This window comes from Sapajus apella, unplaced genomic scaffold (genome assembly GCF_009761245.1).
Source record: "Sapajus apella isolate SASKATOON/1434 unplaced genomic scaffold, GSC_monkey_1.0 scaffold18, whole genome shotgun sequence".
In the NCBI taxonomy this organism is placed as follows: domain Eukaryota; kingdom Metazoa; phylum Chordata; class Mammalia; order Primates; family Cebidae; genus Sapajus; species Sapajus apella.
The window spans coordinates 25,459,908-25,482,641 of NW_022436958.1; the positions used below are offsets into that span (position 1 = coordinate 25,459,908).

The 22,734-nt window shown below is 34.5% G+C and overlaps 1 protein-coding gene and 1 long non-coding RNA gene across 21 annotated transcripts in view; one reads left to right on the plus strand and one right to left on the minus strand.

Annotated features, from left to right (window-relative positions):
• The window catches only part of SLC4A10 (solute carrier family 4 member 10), a 350,715-nt gene that overhangs the window by 306,255 nt on the left and 21,726 nt on the right, over positions 1–22,734 (plus strand). For all 20 annotated transcript variants that reach the window (XM_032286540.1, XM_032286535.1, XM_032286537.1 and 17 more), the window contains 6 exons: positions 2,229–2,334; positions 7,002–7,163; positions 8,588–8,701; positions 10,168–10,329; positions 16,764–17,015; positions 18,256–18,324. In XM_032286540.1, coding sequence (XP_032142431.1) covers positions 2,229–2,334; positions 7,002–7,163; positions 8,588–8,701; positions 10,168–10,329; positions 16,764–17,015; positions 18,256–18,324 — 865 coding nt within the window. The remainder of the gene's footprint in view (positions 1–2,228; positions 2,335–7,001; positions 7,164–8,587; positions 8,702–10,167; positions 10,330–16,763; positions 17,016–18,255; positions 18,325–22,734) is intronic.
• On the minus strand, positions 15,922–16,754 carry LOC116557073. The gene is made up of 2 exons (XR_004271345.1): positions 16,334–16,754; positions 15,922–16,025 (listed from the first exon to the last, which is right to left on the minus strand). It is a non-coding gene; the product is annotated as an uncharacterized LOC116557073 (long non-coding RNA).

Genomic DNA, 22,734 nt, shown 5'->3' on the forward strand with positions numbered 1-22,734 from the left:
CTCTACTAAAAATACAAAAAATTAGCTGGGCATGGTGGCGCGTGCCTGTAATCCCAGCGACTCAGGAGGCTGGGGCAGGAGAATTGCCTGAACCCGGGAGGCGGAGGTTGCAGTGAGCCGAGATCGCGCCATTGCACTCCAGCCTGGGTAACAAGAGCGAAACTCCTTCTCAAAAAAAAAAAGAGAGAATCAGGAAGAGAGATAGCTAAGAAGAGTCCTCTTGGGCCAGAACAAACCTCAAGCACTGACCACACCAGGCAGGGCACCATGGCCTACACCTGTAATCCCAGCACTTTGGGAGGCTGAGGTGGGAGGATTACTTGAGCACAGGAGTTTGAGATTAGGCTGGGCAACGTAACAAGACCCTGTCTCTATGTTAAAAACAAAAAACAAAAGACTCACAGCAAAAAGGCTGGAATTGAATTGGAGCAGACCCCCAGAGCAACTTATGTCTCAGGATATTGTAAAAAACAACAGAACAATCTAGAACAGAGTAGTTAGATATATGTGATACGCCTTAGAATAACCACTAAGAAAATAACTCAAAAAATATTTAGTGAAGGAAAGAAAACAACAGTGTTCTTAACATCACAATGAAATGAGTTTTCCTTTTCAACATTTCATCAGAGGCTCAAAATCATTCCACATTTAAAATTTTTTTCTCTTTGTAATGTTTACTGAAAAAGTATCAAAATCTATAAATTTAGACAGGAGGGCTTTATTTCTAAAAGGGGGTATCACAACCTGCAAGTGGGAAATGGAGCCTCTGGTTAAAACTGAAAAGCAGGTGCTTTGAAGGAGGAAAAATGAGACAGGATTTCCTACTGAATAGGTTGGCTTAGCATACATATTCAACAGGCTATAGGAGGATCTATGAATATTCATGAAGGGGCACACGTGTTATAAGCTAATATGTTTGTTATATATGTCCCATGTTCACTGTGGGATGGAAACAACATTTAAATATACTAAAATTAGGTTCTACATGTCAAAAGTTGAAAAAGAGGGCTTGAAGGCACTCAGCATGAAGCCTTCGTAAACTGGCCTGTTCAATGGTCTCTTACCAGGAGGGAATGCTAGCCAGCTGCTGTGTCAAACTACAGAAAGCAAGGGGCAGCGTAACGTTGTTGGTTGAAATCAGCCATGGAGCAAGTCTTTCAAAAGAACTGTTTTCTGTTTAACCCTTAGGAATGAAAGCTTACTGGTGGTTAGCACAGTAGCGGGTGTAACAAGGTGTGGCTGATCTACTGTTCGGACACGAACAGTAGCTCAGGTTTTAAGGTTTCTCTGGGGTCTCCAACTGAGTCCCCCTGGAGAATCCTCCAATTTCCCTAGTTAGAGCAAGAACCATATCTATCTGTACTGCCCAACTCATTTTTTTTTTTTTTTAGAATAATAGACAACAACTCTTTAAAGAATGAATAAGTGGTGGTGAAGTAAAACAAAGTTCCTGATGTAGAAGACAGAAGAGGGACTGTTGCTTAGGCAGAGAAGTTTACCAAGTTGAAACTATAAGATATTTTCCTATAGTAATAATCTTAGAAATGGCAATTCAGTTCGATAGTTCAATTAATATCACTAAAAGAGCCATCCAATGAACCTTCAAGTTATGTGGCATACGTGGGTTAATCTGGGAGACCTGCCAATGTTTATGAAATGCCTCTATGCAAAAATGCTTTCTGAAGGGCAAATAGCAAGTTTATGAATGAGTTTTTGGAAAACAAACTGTAACTTGAGATTAACTTCTAAGGCCATTAATTTGTAGGTATCGTTGTCTGTATCTTCTTCTCATTGATATATCCTTGGGTACCTAGAGTTCTGCCTTCAACTGGCTTTAATTTTGAATTATATGCCAGTTATAAATGATCTTCAGAATATGAATTAAATACCCCCTTTAATTCTAACTGATATGATTTTACAATATTAACTAAAATAGTAATGATGGATTTGGATATTTATCAATTTACTATTTGACTTGTAATTTAGGGCCAAATGGGTGTCATAAGGACCTCTCATTCCAGGAAACAATGTAGAGTAGTCTAGTATCCTAGCAGTCTATCTATCTTGATTTTTGAAAATAGTCTATTATAGAGTAATTTAGGATAACCTAACTACTTGTCTGTCAAATAGAGGAATGTTGTGACCGGAGAAAATAGAAAATACATTAATCCTCGGTACAGTCACAAAATACTACTTATTTCACAAAAGACACTATTTTACCTTTTCAGGTGTAACTGTGTGGAACCACATAATCCCAGCAATGATACGTTGAAGGAATGGAGGGAATCCAATATTTCTGCCTCTGACATAATTTGGGAGAACCTAACTGTGTCCGTAAGTAAAATACTGAAAAATAAGTCATATCTAAGAGCTTTTGTTGACATTTTGACTCAATTATTGCCATTAAGGTAAAATTTTTTGAATGCATAATATTATAAAACTGATAGTTGTGTTTTAATTTTAATTTCATCATTTCAGATACTCATCAGTAAACAGGTCTTTCATTATTAAGGTTGTTCTAATATAAGACCAGAATTGCTCAAAAAGCTCACTTATACAGAATTATGTGACTGAGATGGACTGAAAGCCCATTAAATATGAGTGGTGTTGACCTAAATGAAACCATATGGTGAACTAAGTCTGCCTTCTGTGTAAAGAACTCAGAATGCTCTTATTTTACTCTGTAATGCTGCTCCAGCTGTTCTGGATCTGCTGGGGGAAAGGGGATGTTTCTAATATTCTAGTGTCAATACTAAAATCTTTGGAAGGAACAAATATCACTTTTCTTCACAAAATTCAGGCACCTCCTTCAACAAGATCTTCTTTTTTCTGTTTTATTCTTATCTCCCACTGAAGAAAGGGTATGGCAACATATTTTTCACCTATAACAGTTAAATCCTGTACCATTGTGTTATTTTCTTTGGCTTTTCTCTGCTTATGATTTCTTTTTTCTTATAGCTACATTTCTCAATTTTTCTGAATCTATAATTATGACTGTGCCTCTTTTCCTATCTATATTTTCATTCTTTTCTTCTGGTTCAATAACATCTTGTAATCTGAAATGTGTTCTGCTTTTAGTAAATATTAAAATCTGAGTAGCACTACTTTCTTTTCTGTTCTTCCCAGTTATAAACATTACAGTTTCAAAGCTTTTGCCACCTTACCTACTCATATAAGCTCAAATTTTATTATGACGATCAGCACAAAACTATATGAGTTCTAGTTCATTTGAGCAAACACATGCTATTTTAGTAAATGGTCCAGTTAATGGAATATAGAAATCTTTCTTGTTGTACAGATATTATAAAACTGTAAACGTGATTCTTGTAAAGAGCACATGATCTATTGCCCATTTTCTGTTTTCTCTATTGAACATGTTCTTTCAAAATTGAAATCAAATTCCTTACTCTTTGTTTAAAATTCTATCTTGACCTATATTTCACTGCCTCTATTCTTACCCAAGTTGTGTTCTGTAGAATAAGCCTTCATTTACTCTTGTTGTTTTCTTTTGTTATTGTTTATTCTGTTCCATCTATTTTCCTCTAGAAAAATAACATTGCCAGGCCGCTTCCACTGAAAGAGCTATTTAAATTGAACAATAAAAGAATTGATTAGCTGATTAAGAAAACACACTATAGTTATTTAGAATTTAGACATGGGGTCATGATTAATCAATTCAGTAGTGGGTCTTCTGTCTACATTTTTTTTTTTTTTGGTAAACTATATTGTGTTTACAGAGCCTTGATGTCCTGTTCAACATGAAAACCCAAGTGATCCCATCTCTAAGTTATACAACATGATAACTTACTCTATATGTGTTTCATATTATGTGAATAATTTAATACTAAATAATAATATTCATTCTTTGTACTAGCGAATCCTGAATTTTGAGAGTTCTAAGAAGCAGACATACAGCACAGTTATCAGGATAGCTGTGAGTTAGAGTTTTAAGGTCAAGCAGAATAGTGAAAAATGTTTTGTAATCAAAGCAAATACAGCATTGTGGGGTTGTTGGATTTTTTTTTTTTTTGACTTTTTAAAAAGTTTTGTACTAGGTGTTAACATTTGGGCAAATTTTTCATATTGTTTTTTATTAGTTAAAAGCAATTTTTGCAGTGGATAATTGCTAATCTTGACCAGAAACGGCCTTTACCACCAGAGGGAATACTATATAATGAAAACAATCTTGTAATTTTTAAGTCAAAAAAAAGACCATTAAAATTTTTGTCTAATTGTTATGCTGAATTTTTTCCTCAATATACTCATACTGTCATCAAGAGTATTTTATAAATAAAGCACTGAACTAGTGGCTATTATAACTAAAATGTTAAAATAGTGATATAACATTTAATTTACATATTATTTATTTGGCAGGTCCTGTAATGTTTCATTGAGTTGTTACATATCTCATGAATTATAATTTATACCTTGCCAACTCAGCAAGGGCAAAGAACTTTAGCTTTCTTTGATTCTCCCAAACTGCTATATGCATAGTAAGTGTTAAACATTTGATAAATACTTATGCCTGTTTTGAAACACAGTTTAATCATACTATTTAATGCAAATATTTATGGCAAGCTAGAGTACTTAAGTTTCTATTTATATATATGTGTGTGTGTATATACATATATTTATCAGTATCCCCAAAATCAGCCTTTATAAGAAATCCTTAGGCAAAATTTAAAATATTCACAAGCAGTTTACCAGCATTTGGTATTTCAGTGCCTGAATTACATATTTAGCTTGTACATATGTAAGGGGCAGGGCACTAATGCCAACTTTAATTTCTTATTTTATCAAACTTAATTTTTGACAACTTATAGAATTGCTGAAACTTAGAATGTGTTTGAAGAGCAATTAGTAGAAATCAGTTTGTCAACAAGCATTTTTTGAGTACCCATTGTAACTGAAACCATATGTTAGACTCAAAAGAAGAGAGCAGGATTTGGATTTGGTTTTCACTTCTAAATTTCAGTACTTATTTTGTGTGTATGTGTGCATGTATGTATGTATGCATGTGTGTGTGTGTACCTCTGTGTGTGTCTTCGGGACACAATTAGTATGAACCTGAAAATAAATGTTGAATTTAGCAGGTCACAATTTTTCTTTTTTAAAATTAGCATTTTGTTTCTTCCCAAAGAGAGAGTAAATAACATTTTCAAATATGCTTTGAATTAATGTAACTAGGCAGGCCATTCACGACTCATTATAGAGTGTAAGACAGCTAAGGGATCCTTTGAATGGCATCTATGTTCTTAAGAATTGAGAACAAGATCCCACCAAATGCCTTTTATACCTGCAGAAATGACGAAAAAATGTTCACAAATTTATAGATAATGTGTTATCATGGAACGTTTAGTTCCTTTTTCTACGTAGTCATTTTGCTACCCATTATATTGCTTAATAATTGCTCTGCTAGCATTTCTGGACAGGTGCAGAAGAGGATGAAAAACACAAGGATTCATTTTTGCCACCTTATCTATTTTTACAGCATTTAGGAAGAGGGAAAATTAAAACTTTAATTATTAAAGGCCTGGAGGATTTTTCTGTGGTTTTTCAATTAGCCAAGTCACTGTACTTCATATTAGCTTAACATGAATAATTGGAATTTAACTTTGCCTATCAAGGAGGATGTTTGCAATTAGATAAGAACAGGGAACAGATTCTTTAAGACAATAATAAGATGTATTAACTATATTTCTCAAGACTCTCAGACTTAGAGTGGTTAGCAACTCCAAGTAGATTTTACTAGTTGTTTGTTTTCAGATGACAGTGTAGCTATTTGTAATTAATCTACAATCTTTGAAATGTGTTTATTTTTAGCTATACAAAGATTTCAGGCCTGAGGTCTGATTCATTAGGCAGACTCTGTGTTGGTGATCAGTCTTATCAGTTCATATTTTTCTCCAAGATGTCTCTGCAATTCAATTTATGTTCAGGGAAAGAATATCTCAAGAACTAATGAGATCATTGGATCATTTAAGTCATATTTCCTGTTTGGACATGTAAAAATGCTTTAGTAATCTAATTTTTAAATAAGATAAACCAAAGTAAGTTTAAAATAATGTTTTTTTTCTTTCAAAATATTTAATGTTTAAAATGCTCAGTTTTTCCTGGAGAAAAAAAATTTTTTTGACTTTGCTGCCACCTCATGGCTAAGGCAGTAATTAGAAATAATTCTTCAGTCTCTTATAGAACTACAGTTGCAGAAGAAAAAATAACCCATGGAGAAGTCATAGTAAATATGAGCTTTGCCTTGCTCATGTAGTAATTTTTTCTCATTTGTTCTTTAATCCAAGTTCGATAGTCCCATCTCTGATTTACAGTTTCATTTCAGTCATTGTATGTTATAGTTTTCTTCTTGCCTTTCTCACCTTTCTTGGCAGCTTTTGGACTAGATAACCCTACAGTCATTGCTTATTATTCAATAAGCAATAATAATCACACTGCAGGAACTGTGTTTGTATCACAGCTCTGTGGTCACCCAGCAGAGTGGGGAGGCCACAACAAATTATTTAACCCTTCTATGCCTCAGTTTCCTGAGACATGGAATAGAAATAATGACATGAACATATTTTGTAGGATTAGTATGAAAAATAATTCAAATGACATATTTAAATGATTTGGCATACCGTCCAACCTTAGTAACCGATCACTATTAAATATGTCATATTTTCAATACACCTGATGTTAGGAACTTAGTAGATACTAGGTTTAATACACACTAATTAATTGGTAAATCAATTAGTTTTATAAATTTAAAATTTAAATTTAAAAACTGGTTCATGTTCAAAATTTTCAAAACTCTTTGATGTTTCTCACCACTTATCCAAATTGAACTTGAAAATCGTAATGTAATAATGCCTGTTAAATCATTTTGAGAGCCGTAAAGGAAAAGCCTCAGCATCTCAACTATAATTGATCAGAAGGTATTAGTTTTCTGCAAGAAATTTGTCCGGTTTTTTTCTTAGTAGCTCCATTTGTTTTACTTCCTCTGGCAGGAATGCAAATCATTGCATGGAGAATATGTTGGACGAGCCTGTGGCCATGATCACCCATATGTTCCAGATGTTCTATTTTGGTCTGTGATCCTGTTCTTTTCCACAGTTACTCTCTCAGCCACCCTCAAGCAGTTCAAGACTAGCAGATATTTTCCAACCAAGGTACTTAGACTATAATTTCCTTGATCTAAATGTAAAATAACATAGGACAAAAGAAAGAGTAAATTGATGTAATAAAGGGAGCCACTGAAAGGCTTTTGTGTGAGTGAACTGCCAGGTTAGGTGTGGGGTAAGATGAGGGGCTGAAGAGAAAGATTTTGTGATGCAGGTGCTGGGAACGCATATGCAGGCTTTTCTCCTAACTGCAAACCCCACGGATCAACTCCTACTTTCCTACTGACGTTTTTGGAAATTCACAGCACACACTGCATTACTGATTGTCACTTTTTTGCCCAGTGAACAGTGGGAAGTATTCCAGCTTGACAGATACCTCAGAGGAGCCTATGTTACATTCTCTAATTGGGAAAGCCCCCGCAAGACTCATTGGAACAATATTCTCTTTTTCAGTGTTTAAACCGTCAGTCCCTCCCCCTAACACACCACGTTTGCATCTGCATATTTGGATAGGAAAGTAAACAGAGAAACAGCTTAGTTCAATATTTAACACTGCAAAGTAACACCTATAATGTCTGATTCCGCCAAAAAAAAATTTAAAAAAAGGAAAAGAAACAAGAAAACAAGCTTCTTAGGGATGAGCTATAGATTATGATCAAAATTCCACTCTGGGAAATGTTTCAAGAACTGTTCCTCCCAAAGGGGGCTTCTTTTTTGTCACTACTTTCTTCCCTAAGGTGGAAAATTCATTTATTTCCCCAAAAAACTTAGTCTGGTTAATACAAAAACAGTTGTATAAGCTGAAACAATAATCTTAAGCATTTTGTGTATGCTTCTGTGTATTTCATAAAGGCATCTTAAAATAAACTAGATCTGGATAATAATTGTATGAGAATATTTGCTCAAAATTGGCTTTATAAATGAAAAATGGCTTAAAAATTGGCTCACAGAGAATAAATTTTAAATTTGCCCACTCTGTTGTGTACATTCCCAACTGTCATGCTTATATTCTAGATAAAGTAAAACATTATGTTTCTTTGATAAAAACAGATAATTTTATTTTATGATGCTTCAAGTTTATCATATTAAAATATTACCTGTGTAAAAGAGATCCCTAAATTCCAGCCAAATTCTGCCCATGCTACCTTATTCTGCATTCTGAATATTCACACGCATGGGTTCATCATAAAGTTAGATTTTAAATAAACATTGAAAACAGCACAACCACGATGTAGCTATTCCATAATGCCTCATTCTGGAAAGGTTGAGTGTGTACCAATCTTAACGACAGTGATATATAAATATATATTCAGGTTCTGACAGAGCTAATGGTAATCTTATAGTATGCATAAAATATAATATTATGATATTATGTCATAAACTGTTTATAAAGTGTGACTCTAGATTATGTTCCTGAGTATTCCTTGATATTTATAGCTACTTTAAGTGACAAGTGTTTTCATTATTTTTAGGTTCGATCCATAGTGAGTGACTTTGCTGTCTTTCTTACAATTTTATGTATGGTTTTAATTGACTATGCCATTGGGATCCCATCTCCAAAACTACAAGTACCAAGTGTTTTCAAGGTGAATTTATGATAGCACTTACTGTCTCTCTCTCCCTCTCTGTCTCTCTCTCCATCTCTCTCAGTATAATCTTCATTTAGATGATACCTATAACCCTAGTAGTTAGGATTCTCATGAAAATATAAAGAATATAGATTAGAAGGGCAGTACATGAAATGCACACAGCATGGCTAAAACTTGGGTCTAATATTTTAAAAAATAAGAATTACAAAATATAAATTATTATAAATATAAAAATTGCTTGAAAAAATTTCCTGTCAATTCTGCCAGTTGAAATACCTATATATAACATTCTCAAAAGATAAGGAAGCATTTGAAACTAAAAGAAAAGTATTATCTTGGCAGACTTGTACAGTGAATAAGCCTCGAAAACAGATACAAATAGATTGGGAATAGAATTCTGACCATGCTACTAATGAGGTACAGTTTGAATATCCATTATCCAAAGTGCTTGGGATCAAAAGTGTTTCAGAGTTCATTTTTTTTCAAATTTTGAAACATTTACAAACACATAATGAGGTATGTTGGGAGTGGAACCCAAGTCTAAACACAAAATTTATTTATATTTTATATATACCTTATTCCTATAACTTAAAGGTAATTTTATACAACATTTTTGATAATATATGTGACCTATCACATGAAGTCAGGCATGAATTTTCCACTTGTAGCATCATGTGAGTGCTCAAAATTTTCAGATTTTGGATCATTTCAGCTTTCAGCTTTTCAGATTAGGGGCACCCTTTTGTTTTCTCTGTCAGACAGGGCTGGAGACTTCTATATAGGGCTCTTGTTGGGATGAATTGTTTTTAGAATCATCTCAGACAGTAGTCATATTTGGAACCCTTTTCTGAGCCTCTGCTGTGAGCAAATATCTTTTTTTTTTTCATTTTTACTCAATAGCCTCTGCGCATCAAAAATAACAGCTATAATACCATAATGATGTATTCTGTTTAAATGTCTGTCTCTGATTCTAAAATAAAGGAAGCCTCTGGTTTATCTTTGCATCTTAGTTCTAGCACAGAGGTCAATGTGTCAATGTGCTATTTGTAAATATCAATACACTTTCCAATAGTAAATGGTAAATATTAATATTATTTTATTTAAGACGATTATTGATTAAGAACACAGATTTTCCAACAAGTCTATCAGAGTTTAAATCCCATCTCTACCACATACTAGCTTTGAGACCTTGGGCAAGTTACTAGATCTCTCTACACCTCAATTTTCTTATCTATGTCATCTTTAGAGTGTTGTGTAGAAAAAAAATGAGTTAAAATATTTAAAGCTCTTAAAATGGTGCCTACTACCTTATTAATGCTTTATGAGTATTATTATTACTTATTATAGCCCACTCAGCTCCACTGTTTATAATTAGGGCTTTCCTGGTAGCATCTGTAAGACTTAATTTGATCAAGTATTCATTAATCCAGTTCATAACTGTGTATACTCTTTACTTTATACAGCCCACCAGAGATGATCGTGGCTGGTTTGTTACGCCTTTAGGTCCAAATCCATGGTGGACAGTAATAGCTGCTATTATTCCAGCTCTGCTTTGTACTATTTTAATTTTTATGGACCAACAGATTACAGCTGTCATCATCAACAGAAAAGAGCATAAGCTAAAGGTATATTTTAACATTGATTTTAATGTAAATAATTATGATAACTGATATCAACTGATGTTCATTAGACTTCTCCTGTATTCTGTATTTATTCATACAGTAAAATATATAAAATGATGTTTTCAGATGTATAATTTTTATTGCCTTACAAGATACTTGATTTTACAATGAGGTGAGAATTTACTTATTTGTAGCACTTGGCTGAGCTCAAGTCTGAGAACTCACCTTCAGGGCATAAAATAAAAAACATTGTCAAAGTTCTAATTTTGTCATATTTAACATTAATGAAATAACAATCTGTTCTGGTGTAGTACAACCATACCAACTTGTCTCACATCTGAGATTCCTCTATTCCTCTATTTAACCCTAAGTATGTCTATTACATTCAATTCATTATTAGAATAAATTACAACTTCAGCTGTTTCTCATTTTCTTTAATTATTTTTCTGTGTGCCTGTAACAACAAAATCCAGACATAAATGTTACAGTTTGGAAGTGAGAGCTTTGAGTTTTATCACAGATTTCACTTTGTTGTTGTTGTTGTTGTTTTTATAAGAAGACTAACTATAGATGTATCTTAGTTACATTCTGACCTTGCCATTTTGCAGTTTTGAATAATCAAAATTGTTCACTTGTATGCAATTTGTCTAAGATATATAATATAAGCACTATCACTTATTTACAGAAATGTGTTATATAAAATCAATAAATCATTAAATGGTTAAAAATAATCTGCATCAAACCTTGTAAAAACAGAATATGCACAATCTTGTTTTTGTTCTGGTATCACAGGAAAATTGCCAGCTATTTTCACATACCCTTTAAACTCTAAGAGAAAAAAAATCATTATCAGAGTAACAGAAACCATGCTTTGTAGGATTTTATAAGAATGTTAGAAAGATGAAAAAAATCTCTGATTAAACTCTGATGCAATATATTAGGCTAGTGCAAAAGTAATTGTAGTTTTTGTCATTACTTTTAATAATAATAACATAAATGTAAGAAAGCACACTTATTTGCAACAAATCTTATGAAGAAGGAATTTTGAGTATATACTGGAGAGAATGTGTGTATATCTTAAAGCAAAGGACATTCTTCATTCTTTTTGTAGAAAGTAACTTAAGAATTCTCACAATTGTATATGTTTTACTAAATGACACATTTTAAAATCAACTAAAAAACCCCTGTTTTAGGAAGAAAGTAAGCCATATAATTATTATTATTTACCTTTCAAAGAAGTTTTTTTAGCCTTTATAATTAGGCAGAAATTCTAGTCAGTTCACTGAAAAATTATCCTTTGTAAGGGCCCTTAGTTAAACTGATTCAGGCAACATTTTTTTCCTAGTGTAAGTTTAATCATATTAAAACAAAGTGTGGAAGTGAAAGGCTTACTGAGATTGATATTACCTTCCCGGCCATTCCGAATCTTTGCCCTTTCCTGAGCCTTCAACCTATAAATTGCACGACACTTGCTCTTACTCCTTGCTCTTCATGAACCCTTGACATTCACAGCCTTTCCAAAGCTTTATGTTGACAAATACACTAATTTACCCCTTCACATATATTATGGAATAACAGAAATGCAGTAAAGCATTCTTTAAGTGATCCTTTCAAGTACTTGCATTTATAGAATTAAATGCAGACATAGAGCAGTTAATATTTCTGTCACTGAAATAAACCTGAGGCTACATTACTAAATCTGTTGTATTGCACAAATAAATGATTATGTAGTCAAAAGTTTCATATTTTTGCCCTTTACCACTCTGGATTTAGTCAATGATACAGCAAATCTGGCTTAATCATAAAGTTGGTATCTGACCACAGGCAGAAGAGTCAGTCTCTTCCTGGCCACTGTGCGTCTGAACTCTCCATCCTCCTCCTTAGATATAAATGCTTTCAAAGCAAATTTCTTCCAGTGAAGATATATTTTATCTACATTGAACCCCTATTGGGCCTATAAATCCTGTGTCCTCGAAGCTTCTGTAGAGTGTGGGCTGATGCTACTGATTTTCCTGTTAACAACAACAAAATCACCTTCTCAGAACATTATTTACTCAGAATAACGGTTTGTTCCATAGTCCTTCTCCCCACCTGTTGCTTCACTGAAATGTTTGCAAAGTCTCCTGGCTTTGACTTGAACAACATTTTCACTAAAAGATGTGTTTCTTGAGTATGTCACCCGACCACAAGCTAACCACTTGTGAAAACATATTCAGCTTTTACAGGTTTTCTTTTCTCACTTGAAAACCCATTTTTGCCGGTTGGAGCATTTCCTGAAATTGTTTAATGAATCATGTTTTCTAGTTTTTGTATCAAACACTTGGTAGACTCCACATCATGTATCTAAGTCTTCATATACTCAAGTCAACTCAGAATTCCTCATTTCATTCTTTGTCTCTCCCAAACATATTTTAGATCTTTTCACTTTTTCTTCACCTCTATTGCCAGAAATAGTAGTTCTTTACTTTGAGATCATATTTCTCATACTGATAAAAATGTTTTTATCGGCCAGACGTGGTGGCTCACGCCTGTAATCCCAGCACTTTGGGAGGCTCAGGAGGGCAGATCATGAGGTCAGGAGTTCAAGACTAGCCTGGCCAACATGGTGAAATCCTGTCTCTACTAAAAATACAAAAATCAGCTGAGTGTGTTGCTGGGCACCTGTAATTCCAGCTACTCAGGAGGCTGTGGCAGGAAAATCACTTGAACCTGGAGGGCAGAGATTGCAGTAAGCCAAGATAGTGCCATTGCTCTCCAGCCTGGGTGACAGGGTGAGACTCTGTCTAAAAAAAAAAAAAAAAGTTTTTATCATTTCATGAATGTCACTATGTAAGCTGTAAAGCTATGTTGCACTGCACGGGTGACTTACTCCTCCCAAAGAATGGGGAGCTCAAAATTAGTAAACTCGAACTCATTGTATCCCATGATCCTTTGGATGCTCAAAAGTGAAAGAAGTGGAAGTATCGTATATATTATATATAAATGTACATATAAATCCATACTCTCTCTAGCATTTGTTTGTTTGTTTGTTTCTCCCTTAGAGAAGTGGATTAAGCATAAGTTAACTGCATCCTTTTGAAAAGCATTAAAATATCTTCTTGGGTTTTTTAAAGCACATTCTCTAAATGTGAAAAAAGAGATATAATCTTATAAAAAAGAAAGTTTCTGTTAAGATACAACTGTGGGCTTTTCTACATGTTTCTGTAGACAGTTCAGGCTTCTTTTGACATCATTTTTAATAAACAGCAATACAATCCCGGATCACTTGAGTAAATGAATGCATTTGCCACATTCATTTGGCACCATATTCTCTTGATGATTATGGCATTTGATATGTTCTTTTTTGCCCTCTTTGTCAGCCTGGTTCTTCATGTCAATCTATAGTCTTTTATGTGGTTAACTTGACAGATGCAGGAAATTGCTGCCAAGCTTTGAAATGAATTTTTTCAGCAGTGGCATCTGGGTATCAGATGGTCCTCTTGGCTGGCCTCTTGTCTTGCTGCATGTTGGTTTTAGTGGGGTCTGGTGTAGCATCACCTGTTGCTATGCTCCCTTTTCCTCCCATATGTCCATTTCCTGTGATTCATGGATGAATGTGAAAATAAAAGCTCTAACTCTGTCTTTATTTGAGAAAAAAAATCTACAGAAATATGTTAGAAGGTGTAGAGTTCTCTCTCTGACAAAAGGATAGTTCCCTTTGGCTGGCATGCCTATCAGCTGATAATTTCATTACAAAGTCCAAGTTTTTAAAGACATTTTAAATGAAAGGCAAGAAGGATGCTGGTTAGTTAGGGAAAGACCAAGAACTGATTTATTTATTTCCTTTGGTTTACATTAAATCAAGATGCTCCCATTGTTGTACAGCAAAATTGGGGGAAATTACATTTTTGTTGTTATTATATATTTGTACATTACAAAGCTAGCTTTATAAATTTAGAAAAGAAGTTATTACCTCTGAAAGAATTATTTTGCCCACTTCCCACGATTCAGAATCCCACTGTTTACATTTGTATCATATTTTTAAAACATTCAATAAGAACTATAGGAAATCACTATCATGATGAAGGTCTCCCTTATATTATCGAGCTGTAGCAAATGTGGACTCTGAGAAAGCCCAGGTGTGCTAAAAAATATAAGCCTGACTCTCAGGGGCCCCTGTCTTCTGACCTCCTCTGATGTTCATCTCATAGCCACCAGCTCCTCTTACATCTTCCATTCTCTCATTGCAATACCACAATTTTCCAAAAACAGCTCCAAGGGGGCACCATTCACATTATACTACCTCAGAGACAGGGGCTTCCATACGAGGTCCTCACTGTTCTATATCCATCTAACTCCAGAGTTGCTAGGACAAAATACTTCTCAAACTGCTTAAGTCATTTTCCTTTAAAGGGACCAAAATCTGAGTTCTATTCTATGGAATTATATCTTCCAAAATGTTTTGTAAAAGGGCCAAGGGACCATGTTATGATAGGGCAAAGCTTTTTCCTAGACCTTTTTGGTTATGGGGACACCAGGCAGTTTCTCTTCCTACTCTTCAACTCTTACTAATCAAATTGTTTCCTGAGTTACTTGCAAAAAAAAGTTTCCAGAGTCATATTCACTAAGGGAATTAAGTTAAGACATTTTGGTGAAGTGTAGCATTGCCCCAATAAGGTGACCCAATGAAGGGTACCATTGCGTTGGTGCCAACACACGAGGAACATAACTCCTGTTTTCTCCTCACTGTCATCTCTTGCACTTTTATAATTTGGAAGGGATGAGCAGAAAGGAAAGAAAGTACAACTGACTTTAAGAATCTTCTTACTAAGAAAACAAGAAAACAAAATCACAATGAAAACACTACCATGACATATATGCAACAAATTCTCAGTGTGTTTCATACTCCAGGCTATAAGAGCTTTCATATTAACTACAAACTGCTTGAAGTTATGTAAAACTACCTCTAAAAAAAGACAATTTTTCTCCTAGAAGAATTGGTAATTTCTGCTCATGATCATAACAAATTTAACTGCTGTATTTATTTTAAATTACGCTTATTACATTTGATTCTGAAATGTTTAATGATGCATATTTTATGTTTTAAGTCATTTTGTAACTTTTATTGATTGCTTATTGTGTGCCAGTGATTGTGCTAAAAACTGGAGGAAATATTGATAAATTATATAAGTTATCTGCTCTTAAAAACTTATTAATAGTTTTATTAAGGAGCCTTGAAACCTAATGAGTACAAAAGAAACATTTATTGTTTAACCACTACAATGTAATAGTACCTAACATTTTCTGGGTGCTTTCTGTTCAACAAATATTCTAAATGATCTACAACATTAACTAATTTAATTATCACAACAGTGCAATGGGGTGCCTTCCACTATCATCATCACCATTTTTCAGATAGAGAAAAAGAGATGCAAGAGGTTAAGTTATTTATTGGTTGAATTAGCATTTGATTCCAGGCAGTCTGACTCCAAAACTTACATTCTTAACCACTTTATTATGCTATCTCTCATAAAGTAGTCACTAAAAATTAAAAATAAAAAGTTGGAACATAAAATAGGCCAACCCTTTGGCTGCTTCCGAGGCTCTACACTTTTGATTCCTACAGGGCATGGAGGGAGTGCACTTTCCCATCTTTGATTTCTCTCCTCCAAGAGCAACCTGTCTGTGCAAGAGGTTAGTTTCCACATGGCCTATTGCACCTATTTTTTTTTTTTTTTTTGAGACGGAGTTTCGCTCTTGTTACCCAGGCTGGAGTGCAATGGTGCGATCTCGGCTCACCGCAACCTCCGCCTCCCGGGTTCAGGCAATTCTCCTGCCTCAGCCTCCTGAGTAGCTGGGATTACAGGCACGCGCCACCATGCCCAGCCAATTTTTTGTAGTTTTTAGTAGAGACGGGTTTTCACCGTGTTGGCCAGGACGGTCTCGATCTCTTGACCTCGTGATCCACCCGCCTCGGCCTCCCAAAGTGCTGGGATTACAGGCGTGAGCCACCGCGCCCGGCCTGCACCTATTTTTCTTCCTTTACATTTCCTGCCTGGACCTAGGAAGCACTTAGTTTGCAACACCTGGAGGTCAGTGACAGTGGAGTAGCATAACAGAGGAAATAGAAAACACAAAACTGTAATTTCTAAGGAGGGGCTCAATTTGTCTGGTGCTGAAACTGAAACAAATTATAACAAGACAGCACACTATATTGAGTTAAAAATGACTATAGAGGGGAGCTTAGGCTCCATGATATTATTTTTTGTAATAAAAGTCACCCATGAGACAAAAGAGGGCAATTGGAAACTGAATGTGTGTTTAAGAGTTTACTCCAAGTGATCTGATACAAAGGGCTTCTTGAGTATTATCAGGAAGTGGTTTCTATACACAATCAGGCCACCCTTAGCTCTGTTGTTGACGTAATTTCTTTTTCTCTTTCTTTCTTTCTTAAACAGAAAGGCTGTGGGTACCATCTGGACCTATTAATGGTGGCTGTCATGCTTGGTGTATGCTCCATCATGGGCCTGCCATGGTTTGTGGCTGCTACCGTCCTCTCCATCACTCATGTCAATAGCCTAAAACTGGAATCAGAATGTTCAGCTCCAGGAGAACAACCCAAATTTCTCGGCATTCGGGAGCAAAGGGTTACTGGGCTTATGATTTTTATTCTTATGGGTTCATCAGTCTTTATGACCAGTATTCTGAAGGTAATGAAATCTGTCTTTATGAATTTGGGAAAAAGAAGAATATATTTATCATCATTTAAAATTTTCATTTGAATTTGAGCCATAAATTTGCAAATATTGTGTGGCATGTGATGAAAGTGATGAATTTCTTAACCATGTTTATGTAATTCTTCATAACGTAAGGGAGGGAAATTATGTCCTATATTTTAAAACCCTTAAATACATAAAAATTTAGTCTGGCAAAGTAAAATTTGATGAGTAAATTATTGTAACAATTTTGAAATAGTGATCAAGCTATGGGAAAAAGTCATTCATTGTTTCTGACTGACTTGTGACCTGAATTCACTACAGGCATTCATAAAAATTCTGTTTTCCTGTCAGTGGATAAATATATTAGCAGTTAATATTACTTGTTATTAATGAAAGATAGAGGTGAAGGGAACAGCACAGCCCTGGTTACAGTCGCATATGCAGTTTTCCATTTTAAGTGCTCTATAAAACCACTGTCTGGATGTCATCATTGCATGTAATGATTTTTTTCACACAAAACTTGAAATCTGTTTTAAAGAGAATTAACTAGTAATTTTTTGTCATGTAATTTTGTCAGATATTACCAAGGTGTGTTAATTGCATTATAAATTACAACTAGTTTTACTTGCCTACAATTTGATGTTTTTAATTATTTAATCATTCACGCTAGTTTACTTGTATTTGATCATTAACACAAGTACCTTCTCAAGAATTAATCCTTGTTATATAAGTAATATAGACATAAGATGATAGTGAACTATTCCAATAAAGAGAAAATCTGAATAATCCATATATGTACAAATACCTGACATAATGAAGGAAACACATCTAAATGTTAGCTTCATTCTTTACCTTTAATCCAAATATCTTATCCTTGTAAACCAAAATTCAAATTGTCTTTAAAGTGGCATAGTAATAGTATTATTGTTCATTATATACTACATGGTTTTTAAAAATAGATTTTGACCTATTAAATACTTATAACAACCCTATTGTTATTATCTCCTTTTAGATATTGGGAAACTAAGGCACAGAGAGCTTAGATAACTTACCTAAGATTACACAGCTAAAGAGTGCTAGAGCTGGATCTTGAATCCATGTCTTCTGGATCTGTACTATACTGTTTCTATTCAAAAATGCCCCTTTTTCCTCTGTTTTTTTCTTTGATAAGTGAAAAACCACATTATATTTAAAAATGATTTGTGCCTTTTCTCCAATTGTTCTTTTACAGTTTATTCCCATGCCAGTGCTATATGGAGTGTTTCTTTATATGGGTGCTTCATCTCTAAAGGGAATTCAGGTAAATTACAATACTACAGGCACATCTGTGATGACTTATCTTAAGGTCTACTGATAAGTCATGTGACAGCTAAGAAAATACACCACCTGAGGAACAGCTTTTAGACTACAATTAAATTTCTTCAAATTTTCAGAGTTACAAAAGTTAAAGAAGATTCTCTCCAGCATCTAAGGTTCATAATCTTGTGGCACTTTTATTTATCATAGTATATTAAAACTGTAAGAGGCTTAGATGTTACAGCATTTTAAGAAAAATTATAGTAGTATATTTCAATATACTACTAAATATTTATAATAATAAATATAATATTTTACAATAATTTTTATAATATTTATATTATAAAATATTTATAATATTTGACACTTTAATCATGTTTATGGACATCTATTGGTAAGAATAGGAAAAATCTTTATGTACAAATATGTTAATTATAACATATACTATTAAAATATTGGAAACAACCGAGCTCTCTAACAGCAGTAAAATATTTGTGGTATATTCCTGAAAAATTATAATTATGGGACTACAAAAGTAACATGGCAAAATGCTTATGACATAATACAAAGTAAGAAACTTCTGACCATCGGTTTATAAAGCTATGTGTTTGAGCTGGGCTGTAAAGGAAGGTGTAGAAATAAAAACAATTTATTGAGATAGTGATATCCTGGTTTTTTCCCCCTTGTTTTGTTTATTTTACTGTTATATTTATATTTATAGGGTTATTTTTTTATATTCAACAAAATAAAGATACAGGGTAAGGCAGTTTCAAGTATAAGGGGAACTTTATGCATTTTTCAAATAAGTATTGGTTAAATAAATATTTTCGGCATGAATCTGGCAACAGATCAGCCAGATGGTTCTGGTTCAAGATGTCCCATGTGGTCACTGTCAGGGTATGGACAAGGTCTACAGCATCTGAAGGTTTGATAGTGCTGGAGGATCTGCTTCCAAAATGGCTATTACACAACGGTGTGCATGGGGCATCAGTTCCTTTCTACCTGTTGGTAGGATGACTCAGTCTTTCACCACAGTGGCCTCTCTGTGGAATACTTAGTATGTCCTGGGAACACGGAACGTAACTCCTTCTGAGTGAGCAATATGAGAGAGAGAGAGAGAGAGAGAGAGAGAATGAGAGAAAGACAGAGAGAGAAGAGAGGAAGAGAATGAGAGAGAAAGAGGATGAACAGTGCTTTATGGCTTGGTCTTCAAAGTCACGCATGGTCATTTCTGCGTTTTCTATTTGTTAGAGGCTGTCCACTAGGTCCACTTGCGTCCAAGTGAAGGGAAAAGGGAGACTATGTCTCTTGAAGAGAAGAGTATTAAAGAATTTGTGGACACATTTTAAAACCTCTGCAAGTGTATTCTAAATTTTTACAGAGGCTGTTAGCAAATTCTTCCCACATATTTCTTTTATGATACTGCTATGGGTTGAATAATGAGTGTTTCCTGAAAATTTATGTCCACCTGGAATCTCAGAATGTGACATTGTTTGGAAATAGACTCTTTGCCTATGTAATTAGATATGGATTTCAAGACAAGATCATTATGGATGTAGGGTGGGCCCTAAATCTGATGACTGTGGTCCTTATAAGAAGAGGAGAGGACACAGAGAGACACAGGGAAGAAGGCCATATGAAGATGGAGGAAGACTGGGCGTGGTGGCTCACGTTTTAATCCCAGCACTTTGGGAGGCCAAAGCGGGTGGATAACCTGAGGTCAGGAGTTCGAGACCAGTCTGACCAACATGGCGAAACCTTGTCTCTACTAAAAATACAAAAATTAGCTAGGTGTGGTGGCGCATGCCTGTAATTCCAGCTACTTGGGAGGTTGAGATAGAATCACTTGAACTCAGGAAGTGGTGATTGCATTGAGCCAAGATCATGCCACTGGACTCCAGCCTGGGCAACGGAGTAAGACTCCATCTCCAAAAATAAAAAATAAAAAATAGGGAGAGATAAGAGTTTTGCTGCCATAAACTAAGGATGCCAGGAGGCACCCTGAGCTGGAAGGGGAGAGGAAGTTTTCTACCCTAAGACCTTCAGAGGGAGTGTGGTCCTGCCAATATCTTGCTATAGACCTCTGGCCCCCACAAGTGTGAAAGAATGTATTTCTCTTGATTTAAACCACCAAAAATGTCATAATTTGTTAGGAAAGTCCTAGCAAACGAATAGATTTCTACTTAAATTGTCCCTTGAATAATCTTGTTTTATAATTTAACAGTATTTATCCCAGCACTCCAAAGTTCTTGAAAAAGAGATTAGGAGCTTATTTATCATATAGTATTTTGTCCACTGAAAAGCAAAATAAATTGCAGCTTTTTCTATAACACAGCTAGACTCACTGTTTTTTGTGGCATATAAGAGGATAGTTAACCTGAAGGACAGGCAGCACAGGATCTCTGTTCCTGAGCAAATGACTAACCAGCAGCACCTAGGCCTTAAGACAGTACTGCATGCCAGGCTGAGGCAAAACTTAAGTATGGAGTCATTGCAAGGTCACAGAACACCTGAAGTTGATAGTATAACTGGCTCTTCATCTTGACTCTGGGAAAAATTAACTGGGAGAGGGAGGTGATTGAGCCATGTTATATGTTTTAATTTTACTCAAATTAGATTTAATTTGCTCATTTAAAATGTCATGTATGAAAAGTGTAGTTTGATAGAATTGGTTTAATAAGGCAGATAGGGAAGAGTACTGAAGAGGTTTTGTTTGTTTGTTTTTTCTATTTTTCTTTTTTTTTCCTTTTTTTTTTGCCTTTGGCAAAAGTTCTATGAGTACTAATTTCATGTGTAAGTGAAAAGTATTTATTTTTAGGCCCCAGGCTCACATAAATACAGCAGCAGAAGTTTAAGAAACAAAGTAAAATCATTTCGTTGATAGGTTTCAACAGATTTTCCCCTCTAATTCCATGTGACTTTATACCCATGAGGTTTAGAATTAAACAAGGATGTCAAGTTTTGGAATTATTTGGGGTGTGAATCGTTTAAATGAAAATTGAAAAAAACATTATCAAAGGCTCATGAGTTAAATTAATGAGTTTTAAAGAACACAAATGAAACAGCAAGTTGGGGCACATGTTGATGAACAGGGTCTCACACTGAGAAACAGGGTTTGTGAAAATTTAAGTGAGCCCCAAGCTCAGGCAGTTGAAATTCTCATTTGGAATTGTAGCTAACTGGGTGGGGAAATGTGATATTGATACTAGGAGATGATAAAAACCAAATGTAAAACTCAGAATACATTTACTATGATGATGATGATGATTATTTAAGCATATGCTGGGTATCAACAGTTCCAGGAGCATATTACTTTCTTACCCTATTGAAGGAATCTGTGTTACCTGCTTGTTTGGCAATATTAAGAAACTTATTATCTGGGCTTCTCACTGTGAAACATGGCAGAAAAAAAGAGATCACAGTGTTCTCATGAATGCTGTTTCTGTATTCAGATATATACCCACATCTATATTCATTCCAACACTTCAGGAATCCAAAGTAAAGCAAATGTGCCATTTAAACAATAACAATTGAAGCACCCACACACTGAAGTACACTTAAGCAATAAAACAGCCTCACAAATGAGAAATGGTGGCTGGGAAAAACTAGTTCTACAGAAAAGGAAATATTCCATTGTAAGCCAGAGGATTTTATTTCTTTCCTATTCCCACCTCCACCATGCACCAAGTTTTTGTTTACTTCATGACTTTTAAGTTTAAATAATATTTAGGAAATAGAAATTTTAAAACCTAGTGACATGTACATGGACAGAATGGAGAGAGGTTAGTCAGGAATGAGTTCAGCACTTAGTAGTCTGCATAGAATATTTCAATAATGTTTTTGAAATATATAGATGAATATGAATAAATGAATGGTTGGAAAATTAATGTATGTATGATTCTTAGATAACTGAGGAAAGGAAGACCATGTCATGCCATAAGACACAGAACACAGAAGGGTAGATAGGTTTATTTTAAGTTTGAGATTCCTATTATATATACAAGCAGGTCTTGGTAAAACAGGGTGTTTTGACTCTTAACATTTTGACTTAATGGACAACTGTTCCTTTGCATATTAATTTGACATATTTGATGAGCTTGCCTACAGGTTTAAAAATAAATTAGTTAAGAAAAAAATCTAATATTACTCTTTGAAAATGCATAATGGATGTTACTGTAGAGATGGCATGAAATAAAACAGTGACTGACAGTGATTGAAACCATTATTTTCTAAATAATCGCCTCTAGTTGGAAACACTGAAAACTGCAGAAATTGGCCTAAGAACAATAAGCCAAACAATCTACATAAAATAAAACTATCATGCAGTATAATTAGTAAATAAAATGTCATTAAAGTTTTAAGCTTCCTGTGAACATTTAATTTATAAAATTCAAATTGAGAAAAATTGGTTTGC